Source organism: Eurosta solidaginis, chromosome 3 (genome assembly GCF_040869045.1).
Source record: "Eurosta solidaginis isolate ZX-2024a chromosome 3, ASM4086904v1, whole genome shotgun sequence".
Lineage (NCBI taxonomy): Eukaryota > Metazoa > Arthropoda > Insecta > Diptera > Tephritidae > Eurosta > Eurosta solidaginis.
The window spans coordinates 39,503,661-39,517,478 of record NC_090321.1 but is presented as its reverse complement, the minus strand read 5'-3'; the positions used below and the strand labels follow the sequence as shown (position 1 = coordinate 39,517,478).

The 13,818-nt window shown below is 36.3% G+C and overlaps 1 protein-coding gene across 4 annotated transcripts in view; it reads left to right on the top strand.

Moving 5' to 3' along the window:
• Positions 1 to 13,818, top strand: part of LOC137243594 (D-beta-hydroxybutyrate dehydrogenase, mitochondrial) — a 238,220-nt gene that overhangs the window by 218,504 nt on the left and 5,898 nt on the right. For all 4 annotated transcript variants that reach the window (XM_067771445.1, XM_067771446.1, XM_067771443.1 and 1 more), the window contains exon 4: positions 11,602 to 11,808. In XM_067771445.1, coding sequence (XP_067627546.1) covers positions 11,602 to 11,808 — 207 coding nt within the window. The remainder of the gene's footprint in view (positions 1 to 11,601; positions 11,809 to 13,818) is intronic.

Sequence of the window (13,818 nt, the reverse complement as noted above, 5' to 3'; positions counted from 1 at the left end):
CCCATATCGTACAAACAAAGTCTAGGGTCACCCCTGGTCCACCTTTATGGCGATATCTCGAAAAGGCGACCACCTATACAACTACCACCACTCCCTTTTAAAACCCTCATTAATACCTTTAATTTGATACCCATATCGTACAAACACATTCTAGAGTCACGTCTGGTCCACCTTTATGGCGATATCTCGAAAAGGCGTCCACCTATAGAGCTTAGGCCCACTCCCTTTTAAAATTATCATTAACACATTTCATTTCATACCCATATCGTACAAACAAATTCTAGAGTCAACCCTGAACCACCCTTATGGCGATATCTCTTAATGGCGTCCACATATAGAACTAAGGCCCACTCCCTCATAAAATACTCTTTAATACCTTTCATTTGATACACATGTCATACAAACACATTCCAGGATTACCCTCGGTTCATTTTCCTACATGGTTATTTTCCCTTATGTTGTCACCATAGCTCTCAACTGAGTATGTAATGTTCGGTTACACCCGAACTTAACCTTCCTTACTTGTTTATTTTATATTTATCTTAAAAATCGTTTAGGTATGTAGATCTGTTCACTATATATTTCTTATCTTATACATCCGATTATTCGGAGATTACGAACGGGATAAGGTTATTGTTCAGCCCCATTCATGAAAGGTATGAAATCTTCGGCACAGCCGAAGACAGTGCCGTTCTTACTTAGTGTGTTTGTCAACAGTGCAAAGTACTATATGTAGGTATGTATGTGTGTGTTTATTTTGTCGAAAGTCAATTTGTAGTGACAACATGTTGTATGCATTCATTTATAGAATTATGTAGTACGTATGTATGTATTGTTGTTAGTATTTTCAACTGTAATACTTATATCAACCACCTTCCTAAATTTATGTTATATGTCTGATGCGAAAACGAATCTGATCAGTATGATGAAAGTACAGAAATAATTTTCAACTCAATGATTGTACAAACAAGGGTGTGAGTACCAATTACTTATGAAATTTGATGTGTAGCATATAAAACAGCGTCACTAAAACTTATATTTTTGACTCAACTAGAGCTTGTCTAGGGTTAAGACAACAACAAAGTTCACTAATTTTACCAAAAACAAATAATTTTGTGCTTTTTGACAAGAGCTTTGTCGCCTTCTTATCGTTATTGTTTTGTTATCGGCGAATTATTCTCGTGTTATCTTCGAGTCATCGTTTTCTTATAGTTTTGTAATAGAATGTACCAACGATGTTATTTTAAAATGTTAAACTAGTCGATAACTTTTCGACAACAACTCGATTACTTGCCGGAAACAAATTTATAGCCCTTCGATAAATAATCAATGATACTGGATAGTAAGACGATTCAATTTCGATAACAAATCGATAACATTTCGTAAACAAGTCGATACATTTTCGAAATGACCCAATAAATTCTTGATTACGTATCGATATTTATATATAAATTTTTATTTAATTTTTAAAATTATTAATTTAAAATTTTTATATGCTATATTTCGTTATTTATTATTTTTATATATTAATTTTTCGTATTATAAAATTAAATTATTTTATTTTATTAAATAGATAATCATAAATTTTTTTTAATTATTGATAATTTTTTTTTTTAACATTTTAGTTTGGAATTACTTTATATTAAAATTTAAAAATTAGTAATCATTATGAATAATATTTCGATTAGTATCCTGGAATTGTTCGAAAAATCGATAACTCATCTATAAATTTAGTTTTCGATATCAACTTTACAACACTTCGATAACATACCGATATCTAGTCTATACCCTTTCGATAAGATACCGATAACAAACCAACCATGCGTCATTAAGAAATAATTAACACTTCGACGACAAATTGATAACACTGCTAGCGTCATTAAGCCAATACTTAGCAACACGCCCCTTTCATCAGTACCCGGGTAACACTTGCCATCATCTCTCCTATGACACCAACTACCGATCCACGTCTTACTGGTAAATCAGTCATGGTGTATTTACGATATCCCAAAAACAAAATTAGAGCAACGCTGGGGGATGCGCCAGACTCAACACCACTCTCTACACCAAGTAACCACTATCAGCATTGCGGGAGCGCCTTAAGTTCCAATCTGGAGGCGTGCGCTCATTCGACCATACTATGCATATGAGTTGATGCATGCTATTTATCAACTATGCGTTTCCGTGTTTTAACAGCTCTGTGGATATTACGCATTACCAGGCGCCACGTAATTTTTAAGCCGGTATGTTGCAGGAGTACTCCTCCTCCGCTAGCTAGCAATGAAGAAAAGTGTTCCCTCCACAACTTAAGCACACTCTGTACATCAGTTACCAGGTGGCCATTATCATTGGCGCAGGAATCTGCCTCAGTATTGAAACTTTCCGCCATCCACGGGATTTTTTGATAAAATCTTCGGGCATTACTTCTTTTAGCCAGCATCCGAAGCTACCCACACTTACGCCGTGCTGCCTCACGTTTTTTTTTATTTTCGTCTATCTTCATTCTTCGCCTCACCATAACGCTCTAAGTAGCCAACCTTGGTGTGTTTTTTGTTTACCCGAGAACCGTTTGCATTGCCTCTTACCGGTGTTATTTCACACAGTAATTCCACATATACTTTTAAGTTCCCTTGGTGTTACCAAATTGGCCTTTTGTTCCTAAAATATAAAAAACTAATCATTTCATTCATACGTGCCTTGGCAGCCACGCTACTGTTGGCAGCCATAATTTCGAAATAGTAAAAGACTTCGTTTATTTGGGAACCAGCATCAACACTAGCAACAACATCAGCACTGAAATCCAGCGAAGAATCAATCTTGCCAATAAATGCTATTTTGGACTAGGTAGGCAATTGAAGTAAAGTCCTCGCTCGGCGAACGAAAATCATACTCTACAAGTCACTTATCGTACCCGTCCTGCTCTATGGGGCAGAAGCATGGACCATACCAACAGCAGATGAAGCGGCTTTGGGAGTGTTCGAGAGAAAAGTTCTTCGAAAGATTTATGGACCTCTACGCGTTGGTGATGGCGAGTACCGAAGAAGATTTAATGATGAGCTGTACGAGCTATACGCAGACATCAACATAGTCCAGCGAATTAAAACGCAGCGGCTGCGCTGGCTAGGCCATCTTATGCGAATGAAAGACGATGCTCCGGCCAAGAAAGTGTTTCTATCGGAACCCGCCTATGGAAGCAGAGGTAGAGGGCGGCCCCCATTCCGTCGGAAGGACCAGGTGGAAAACGATTAAAACTCCCTTGGTGTGACCAATTGGCGCCGGTTGGCGGAGTGAAGGAGCGACTGGCGCGCCTTGTTGGATGGCCATAACCGTTTAGACGGTTAAGCGTCAATTAAGTAAGTAAGTAAGTAATCATTTCATTCAACTCTGCTAAGTATCCGACTAAATAGGTACGCATGAACATACACCATAATTCGACTGCTCGAATCGCCATAGATTCGGCATTTCATCTCATGAGGTAATTCAATTTATTATTTAATACATTTGTACAAGTGAGACTATTGTCTTTTAAAGTACATCGACATTTGGATATGTGTACAATATAATAATGTGAGTATAACAATATTTATATATATTAATATACTAACAAAATTTCCATACAATCAATTGACAGGCTGTTTCGAATACTTAGCATATGTAAAATCATTGATCAGCCGCAGTGCATAGGCCTATCTTTGTTAAAAAATATTTTTCTATTTGTTTATAATTAATAGAAAAAGTTTTTTGTAAATTCGAAAATCTGTGCAACTATCGAAATTGCCATCTGTAGGACGCATTATGTTCACAAACCCCCCTGAGTACATAGCTCCAAATTCTCAATTGTTCCGTTGCTCAAATGTTTCATCTCTACATATGTATATATTTGTATACGCCAAACAGTGAGAGAACTACTGCTTCGCTCATTTTCTGTTGAAATAAAATATTGTTTCCAATTACCTATATTGGTTTGTACCAAAATCTTTAAAAAATTGTTCTAAAATAATTGTTAGCGCACAAAAAACTTTAAAGAGAAGTAATAACTTAACCGGCCTATTTTTTTGGACAAATTTTACTTACACGTAAAAGCATAGGCCTTTATTTAACAGATTCTTTGTTTTTCATTTTAGGTGCTTTAAAAAAAAATAAATCAGGAATAATGAGTCAACTTTTGTTCAAACTCACTAAATTTATTTATTTATAACAATTAATTGCAAATTTGGCCCAAATGTTTTTTGCATTTCCAGATTTTATGCTCATTTTAGATATAGCACGTCTTATAGTGAACAAAAAATAAATAAATTTGCTACAAAGATATTACATGAAAATTTGTATATTGTCTTTTATGCTAATTTATTTTGATAAATCTTATTTTATTTTATTATATTATCTTTTATTTCAACTTAGTTTATTATTATTTAAATGCAACTTCATTGAATTTGTTTATGTCGCTTAAAATTATTAAATCAATTTTTTTTAGTAAATATGTTTGCGTGGATAATTTCAATGTTTTTGTTTGTTTTTCTTTTCTTTCTAATTTATTCTGCTTTGTTATAATTTGTATTATATTGTTCACAGACGATATTTTATGGTAGATATTGTCATATATATTCATGAAATGGAGTGTTTACGAATTTAATACATATAATTTACGTACATAGATTTCAATGGGAATCCCAACATTAAATATACGAATATTAGAATCTTCATATTTCCACAATGATAACATTAAAACCCGGAAAAAGGCCCAAGTGCACTTATTGCGTTTTTATGTGGAACTGTTTATTCACATCACTTAATTTTTTCGCAATTTAACTACTTTATTTTTTTTTTCTTTAATTAAACATTTTTTTAGTAAGCTCTGCCTTCTTTTTCATTACATAATTTTTTTATATTTTTGTTTTATTTTTTATGAAGCTATCCTCTATTCTACTCGAAATTTTTATTTTGTGTCACAATTACACATTAGATATGTATTTATACAAAATTAAACGGGTGGCGTGAAATAGGTTAAATTCCTTTAGCAAATTTCTTCGTTTTTAACTAAAAGTTCATGTTTTTTGAATTATGACACTATTGAAGTAAATGGGCGATATATGTATATTAGGCCGGGTCGATTTGTGGGGAGGCAAAAAAATCGCCCATTGCTCTGTGAAAATCATATTCTAGGGATCAAAATAAGAAACTTTGCCGAAGGAACCATACCTCTAAAACGAATTCTGATGTCCCCCCCCCCCCCCCCCCCTTTGGGTCGTAGGGGCAAATTTTGAAAAATCCCACTTTGAAATGCCTATGTTTTTCTTTTTGGAGTTTATTTTTCTCTTTAGAAATTTATTTAGTCAGAACATATGTAAATGAAAAAATGAATTTAACTTAGTAATAGAAAAGAAATTAAAAAAAATTAGCGTTTTTACAACCCCGTTTTAAAACCAAGGCATCTCTGTGATGCATTTGCATGTCGTAAACATAGTTATGTAGATTTTTTATTAAACCGTTTTAAAAAATGAAGGTATCACTGTGACACAATTGCAGATCGTAAAATTGCTTGTGTTGTTTTTTTTAAGCTACCACAAGACACAGCAGGTAGAACTGAAATTGCCCCTACCCAAAAGTTCGACTCAAAGGGGGGGAGGGCATCAGAATTCGTTTTAGAGGTATGGTTCCTTCGGCAAAGTTTCTTATTTTGATCCCTAGAATACGATTTTCATAGAGCAATGAGCGAGTTTTAAATCGGCCCGCCCTAATGTATATGGGTGATATAGGCCTACTGGGGAACCGAGCTCCCAAAACTAATTTCGGTAGCGCGCCAACGGGGATCTTCCGGGTGGTGTGGAAAAACCTATTTTTCAATTCAATTTCAAGTAATTTCACCATAATTCTATGTCAATTTCATTTGATTTTACATAATTTTTATATTTTTGTTTAAGGAGCTCCATACCAAAACGTTATAATTACATGTGAAAAGTTTGTAGAAAATTTAAGAAAATACAATCAAAAAGTACAAAGTCTTAGATCAAATTCAAAATTTTAAAGAAAAAGTTAAGTAAGTTAGACCAGTTTGCTAAAATTCCAACACTTGATGCATAGACTGAGTTGAAAAAAATACACGTTGGTCGAATTTCGACCACAGGCGATACTAGTTTATATTAATAAAAAAGAAATAAGATAAATGGACAATGTAGATTCGAGAAAATAGCTGGAATACTATTTTTCGTATATCAAAAAATTCAGATAAAGCCAATTTAAAGCGCGATGCATTGGGCTCATTTTTAATAAAGTTGGGTAATGAGTTCCATACTTTAATAGTACTGACAAAGAACGTCCTTGATGATGAGAGATATTTATGGCGTGGAACGATCAGGTTACAGGTTCTGTCAGATCTAACAAAAAATAAATTTCGGAATAGGTATTCTGGTTATTTTTAAACGGTTTTATTTAGCTTGAGTTGACAGGCTGCACGGCCGCATGCACGGCCGTTGTGAACGAATCTTGTAATTGAAAGTTAAGTAACTTCCCGATAAGCTACAAGCTCGAAACTTGGAATATAGTTCAGAACCCGATGGCAATGCAATACTAAGAAAAAAATCGCCGCTAGGTGGCGCAAGGATCGAGATATTCACAAAAATCGTATTTGTGGTCCGATTTGATTTGGTCCATATTTGGAACACATAATACATGCAAGAATAGAAAGCGACCTATCAAAAAAATCGCCGCTAGGTGGCGCAAGGATCGAGATATTCACAAAAATCGTATTTGTGGTCCGATTTGATTTGGTCCATATTTGGAACACATAATACATGCAAGAATAAAATGCGGCTTATGAAAAAAAATCGCCGCTAGGTGGCGCAAGGATCGAGATATTCACAAAAATCGTATTTGTGGTCCGATTTGATTCGGTCCATATTTGGAACACATAATACATGCAAGAATAGAAAGCGACTTATCAAAAAAAATCGCCGTTGGGTGGCGCAAGGATCGAGATATTCACAAAAATCGTATTTGTGGTCCGATTTGATTTGATCCATATTTGGAACACATAATACATGCAAGAATAGAAAGCGATTTATCAAAAAAAAATCGCCGTTAGGTGGCGCAAGGATCGAGATATTCACAAAAATCGTATTTGTGGTCCGATTTGATTTGGTCCATATTTGGAACACATAATACATGCAAGAATAGAAAGCGACCTATCAAAAAACATCGCCGCTAGGTGGCGCAAGGATCGAGATATTCACAAAAAATTGTATTTTTGGTCCGATTTGATTTGGTCCATATTTGGAACACATAATACATACATGAATAGAAAGCAACCTATGATGCCCGATTTGGCTCATATTTGGAAGTCCAGTAGAAGGGACATCAAAATATTTTGGAGTTGGAGGAGGGACAAGCATACGTGGCGCAGAGTCAAGTAAAGTCTTTGGAAGGATTATGTATTGAGGACTTAGGTTGAAACAAATTGTCAGGAAAGAGTCCTTGTAATAATGAGTCACTAAATGAACTAAATAGAATGAGAAATAATAGGCAATTATATAAACACTAAAAACTTGAAAATAAAATAATTAAAAAAAAATTTTTAAGTTAAACGGTTTTATTGAAAACAATACTTACATGAAATAATAATAATATGAAAAGCTAGAAAATAATTAGGTAGGTCCTAGGTACTAGTCATCACACTCCTTATCAATCTAGGGCGTTGATCATACAATTAAATAAAAGCGTTGGACGCGTCATATTTCTATTGATAGTCATAAGCAAAACCAACTGAACCTTAATCAGGTTATGCTACGCCTCACAATTTTAGAAATTTCACGCTCCCAACGCTTTTATTAAATTGTCTGATCAACGCCCTAAATTGATAAGGAGTGTGATGACTAGTACCTAGGACCTACCTAATTATTTTCTAGCTTTTCGTATTATTATTATTTCATGTAAGTATTGTTTTCAATAAAACCGTTTAACTTAAAAATGTTTTTTTTTAATTATTTTATTTATAAATTAGTTTATTCAGGAAAATTAAATTGCGATAGTTTAGGAAGGTTGTAAGACTGCAATCAAGTATTTTAAACGAAAACTCTGATACGTGCTCAAATTTACGCTTCGAGTAAATATATCTTGCACAATTGTTCAATGCAAGTTGCAGCTTATTTCTAGACTTGCAGCCTATATCAACAAACACTAGCCCTCCAAACTAAATGAAAGGAACTATTAGTGATCTGACTAACATTAATTTGACATTGGGAGGAATGAAAGCAGCTATGTACCACAATTTTCTTAACACAAAATAAATGTTTGATAAAACGTAGTTAATATGATCAACACAGTTAAAATTGGAATTTAGTTTGAACCCTAAACTACTAACGACCGACTCATACTTAATGGTAGTAGCCTGTAAAATATAACCGGTGGCAAATTCTCTACTAGTTGCGGATAGTGCGAGATGCAAATAGCTTTTGTTTTAGACGAATTTAGATTTAAATTATTATCACTCGACCACGAAGAGATGCTTTCGAGATCATCATTCATCCTACAAACCAAATCGTCAGATAAGCCAATAGGGCGAGATAAATATATTTGTGCATCATCAGCATATAGATGTATTGAAACACTTTTGCAGCAATGAGTAATATCGTTAATGAACATACTGAACAAAAAAGGTACAAGTATAGATCCCTGAGGCACCCTCGAGTACAGGCACTTCATCTCAGAGTAACCACTTTTAACTACTACCTTCTGCCAACGATTTGTAAGATAGTTTTCGAGCAATCTTGAAGCACTAGAAGAGAATCCGAAGTAGTGTCGTTATTTCATTAAGAGAATGGAATGATCTACTGTGTCAAAGGCTTTCGAAAAATCTAAAAGTGACATCACAGTCAAATTACCCCTATAGGCACGGCGGATCTCTTCAACTACCTTGAGAAAAGCCGTCGCACAACTATGGCTGGCTCTATAACCAGACTGGCATTCTGAGAGAAGATTGTCCTTATTGAGTTGTTCGTTGATTTGGGCCACCACTAACTTTTCCCATATGTTAGAAAGAGCGGATAATATGCTTATCGGCCGAAAATCCATTGGCAAAACAGCCGATGACTTTTTAGCAATAGGAATAACTTTCGCTATCTTCCAAGCATCGGGAAAAGTTGAAGTCGTTATCGAAAAGTTAATAATATGTGTTAACGTTGAAACAATGTTGATTGCAATAAGTTTTACAAACCTAAGGCTTATACAGGCGTCACCAGCGGTATTGGACTTTATTGAGAATGGACTTCTTATGGCATCATCCTCTGTAATTCCGAAAAATTTAAATTTGTTATTATCTGGTGTGTACATCACATTTTCATTAAGTTTGAAATTTTGATTATTTATATATCTACTCGACTGCAAAAAGAAGTCATTGATGGAGTCAGGGTCCCAATCGCATTTCAAATCATTTTTACATGCAATCCCTATTGATTTGAGATTTTTCCACAAGTTCTTGGTTGGTTAATTCGTATCAAGCTTTGTTTGAAAAAAAAAGTCTTTAAGAATTTGTTACTGTCAGGTTAGCATATTTGTGGGATGTTGCTTCCAAATTTTGTAAGACTTACTACGTGCTTTAATAACCAGCAGAATCTATTTTGTGAACCACGGCTGCCTATTTGTTTGGGACTTTACCGCCTTTAGAGGTACATAGTTAGTAAATAGGCAGTTTAAAAGAAACAAGAAATAACTGAATTTTTGATTAATATCTGAAAACATCCATGCGCGGTTCCAATGTAAAGAATCAGCTTCGCACACTAGTTCAGAGAGATTAACTGACTTAAAATCCCTATAATAAAATTGTGTTTCGGTGTTGCAATTAAAATCTATATCATACGATATAAACAACATATCATGATCCGATATTCCCGCAACTGAGAACTGGTGAAAATGAAGTACAATGGAACGGTCCGAGGTACATATCAGGTCTAGCAAGCTAAATTTTCAATTTGGTGAAAATCTAGTAGGAGATTTATTGACAAATTCTAGGCCAGCAGAATACAAATTATCCACTAATGTTATTGACCTAAAGGCATTGTTTAATAGGTCTGTGTTAAAGTCACCATAGACCAAAATATGTTCATATTTGTATATAAATTCAGACAATTTTAGGAAAAAATTGTCTAGCTTATGTAATTTACTGGCGTTTTACACACACACAACTAAACACTTCTTTATTGCATCACTAACTTCTATAATCAGGTACTCTGCAGGATCATTTTCGTTGGATTTGAAGATAACCTGATGCCTCAGCGATGTTTTACAATATATGGCAACACCTCCACCTCTTGCCCCGGTTTTCCTATCATTCCGTGCCAATGCGTAATAGTGTAGTTTATAAAATTCATCCTCAATATCCTCTCTAAACCAAGTCTCAGTCACACAACGTATATAAATTTCTGTATTTTGCAAAATTTGCTTCAAATTTCTGTAAATTAAGACTACGTGCATTTATGTGGCAAAGCTGCAAACCTGTATGACTGTTGGTTACAAGGAAATGCTATCCAGTGCAACTACGGTTATGAAATTTAACATCTACTCTGATAGCCAAGCAGCTGGCGGCCACCGTGGTGTGATGGTAGCGTGCTCCGCCTATCACACCGTATGCCCTGGGTTCAACTCCCGGGCAAAGCAACATCAAAATTTTAGAAATAAGATTTTTCAATTAGAAGAAAATTTTTCTAAGCGGGGTCGCCCCTCGGCAGTGTCTGGCAAGCGCTCCGATTGTATTTCTGCCATGAAAAGCTCTCAGTGAAAACTCATCTGCCTTGCAGATGCCGTTCGGAGTCGGCATAAAACATGTAGGTCCCGTCCGGCCAATTTGTAGGGAAAAATCAAGAGGAGCACGACGCAAATTGGAAGAGAAGCTCGGCCTTAGATCTCTTCGGAGGTTATCGCGCCTTACATTTATTTTTTTTTTTTTTATGTCATGGTCCCGGGCCATAGTGATATCCCGGGTAACTGTCAAGCGGATCTATTAGCCCGCATCGGTACAACTGAACCGGATGAAGTTGGCTGTAGAGATTTCGGGATTCCGCTGCCAACCTGTGGATTGCTCCTCCATAGCTGGGCCTCGAGTCAGCTCAGCAAACGTTGGGCGGACACCACGTCTTGCAGGGTAGCAAGATTTTCTGGCCGAAAGTGGATGTCAGGAGGTCTGCTGAAATAATTGGGTTCACTAAGGCTCACCTATCAATTATCTTTGGAGTTTTGACCGGGCACTGCCCTATGGATATCTCAATATATTGGATACACGATCCTGCTGCAGCTGCATGGAGGATGATGAGGTGGAATCATCAAATCCTTCATGCTTGATTGCCCAGCTTTTGCCAGAACTAGGCAAAATTACTTCGGTCACTACCCACTTGGATCTCCCGAGGATTTATACAAGGATGAAATCGGTATCATTCGGAACTATATCGTTGCTCCTCTAAGTAGCTATATCTACGTCACCGGCATTTTATTGTATGTGGTATCACAGCGGAGCTTCATGTTGTGCAAGTGAGCTTCCTTTTTCAGGGCAGCTAACACCTAACCTAACCTAGACAAATTTTATACTCAAGTAATATTTTTCTTTCTTTCCCGTAGGTCTCATCATATGGCAAAGGTGTACTCATCACAGGTTGTGAAACGCCTATCGCTTGGTATTTGGCTAAGAAACTTGATGACTTAGGTTTCACCATTTATGCTGCCTTTAGCGTACCCATTGAAGATTCAGATGAAGCAAAAATTTTAAAAGAAGAAACTTCTGCACGCTTGAAATGTTTGCATTTGGATTTGACCTCTGAAAAATCGGTAAGTGCTAGAATGTTATTTGGAATTTTATAAAGTATAAATGTAAGTAAAGTACGAAGTTGCGAAAAAGCTCATCTTATGATGAAATCTTTTTATGTATCAAGATAATGACGACAACGCTTCAATCTGCATAAGCTTCGAGTTTCGAAGCATGTTCACTAAATTCAATGCCAACAGTTTATGTTCAGGAAGCTTGTTGTAAAGCTTTTTATTTTTCGAAAATGTCTTCCTGTTAATTCATAAAGCGACAGTTTTATTTAAGGAACATAATTGGCTATACAACATGTGGAAAATCTGTTTTGAACTACTGCTTTAGAATTTTCTGGCCAAGCTTTCTTCTGTGTGTAGCAATGGCACTGTAATCAAAGCTCTTATTGATAACACAGTTAACCAAAAGATGGAATAGAGCACAATATTTTGAAGGGTTAGCGAAGGTCTAAATTAACACGCAATCTAATCAGAAACTTTAGAAAAAGGGTTCAGCCCTTTTACAGCTTTTTCTTAATCGTTTTCCGAAGCTTCATTTAAATTTTTTGAGACTCATACAAGTAATTTTCTTTAGGCATAAGAAAGCATTTTCTTTGTTTCATTATAAACGTCTTATAGAAAACTCCTTCGACACACAACGTGATTTTTATACCTTTCAGCAACATGATGTCAATATCCATGGACAGTAAAATCGGATCACTTCTATGTTTTGTGCCCTAGCTGTACAAGTTAATGAGATAATTTAATAAATTTTTTACACTTCTCACTTTATACAATACACAAACCGTAGCCTGCGCAGGGTTAACGAGGCCATTGTATCGAATTAATACTGGATAAACTTTAAGAATTCGGAGCCCTGGGTGCTGGAAACAGAAGCAGAATCGCTATAACGGTAAACAGGAAAACTTCACTATGGAGACAGAATAAGTTTCCTCCAGCCATCGCTGGAACCTGATAGGAACTTTGAACCTGTGGGTTTCCACTCTAAGATGAACTGAAGTGCCTGCAGAATTGGTAAATGAGAGTTATTTGCACTATACGCAGACGTTTTCGAATCAGATTACCTCCTGCCATAAACGGTAGTTGATAGGAACTTTGCGGTGCGTTCTAGAGTGTAGAATGGACTGAAGTGCCTGCTGAATTGGTAAAGAGGAGTTATTTGCACTCTACACAGACGGTTTCGAAATGGAATACTGTGCCATAGCATAGGTTTTCTAGGAGCAATTGCAGGTCTGCATGGTCTGGGGGTAGCGTTCTCTGCCTACCACACCGAAGATGCTGAGTTCACATCCCGGGCAAAGCAACAACAAAATTTTTGAGTGAAATTTTTTCAATTAGAGGAAAGAATCTCTAAGCGAGGTTGCCCCTCAAGAGTGATATTTGGGGGGCTCTTTTTAGAAAATATTACTAGATTATCGAAAATAGGAGTTCCAAGTATTTGTGACTTTGTTCACAATACGAGCTGGTTGTATTATATGCCCGCTGAAGCATTGAGTAATGTCAGATGAGTTTTATGGCATGAACACGGAATTTTATTAGCTACTTGAGCGACTTGGACCATCGGTCATGCTAAGCCATCTGAAGAAGTGGGCCCAGACGACATAGCCATGCCCATGCTTAACAGCCTAGCGAAAGAGGGTTTCAAATGTCTCTTTCCAATTTTGTCATTTCCGAAAAATGGAAAATGGCCAAGGTGGTCCCGCTACTAAAGCCTGGGAAACCAGCTAACATAGGGGAGTCATAATGCCCGATATCTCTCCTATCGCCAGTAGCCAAGACGCTTGAAGCCATTTTGCTCCCCTACTTCAAAGCAAATTTGCAGCTACCCCGTCATCGGCATGGTTTCAGAATACTCTGTAGTATCACCACCGCGTTAAATGCCATTAGCACCCAGATAAATTGCGGTTTAAATCAAAACCCCCACCATAGAACAGTACTCGTTGCGCTAGACCTATCAAAATCTTTTGATACGGTCAACCACGGCACCCTTCCCCCATGTCTTAAAAGGTGGACCGCAAATTA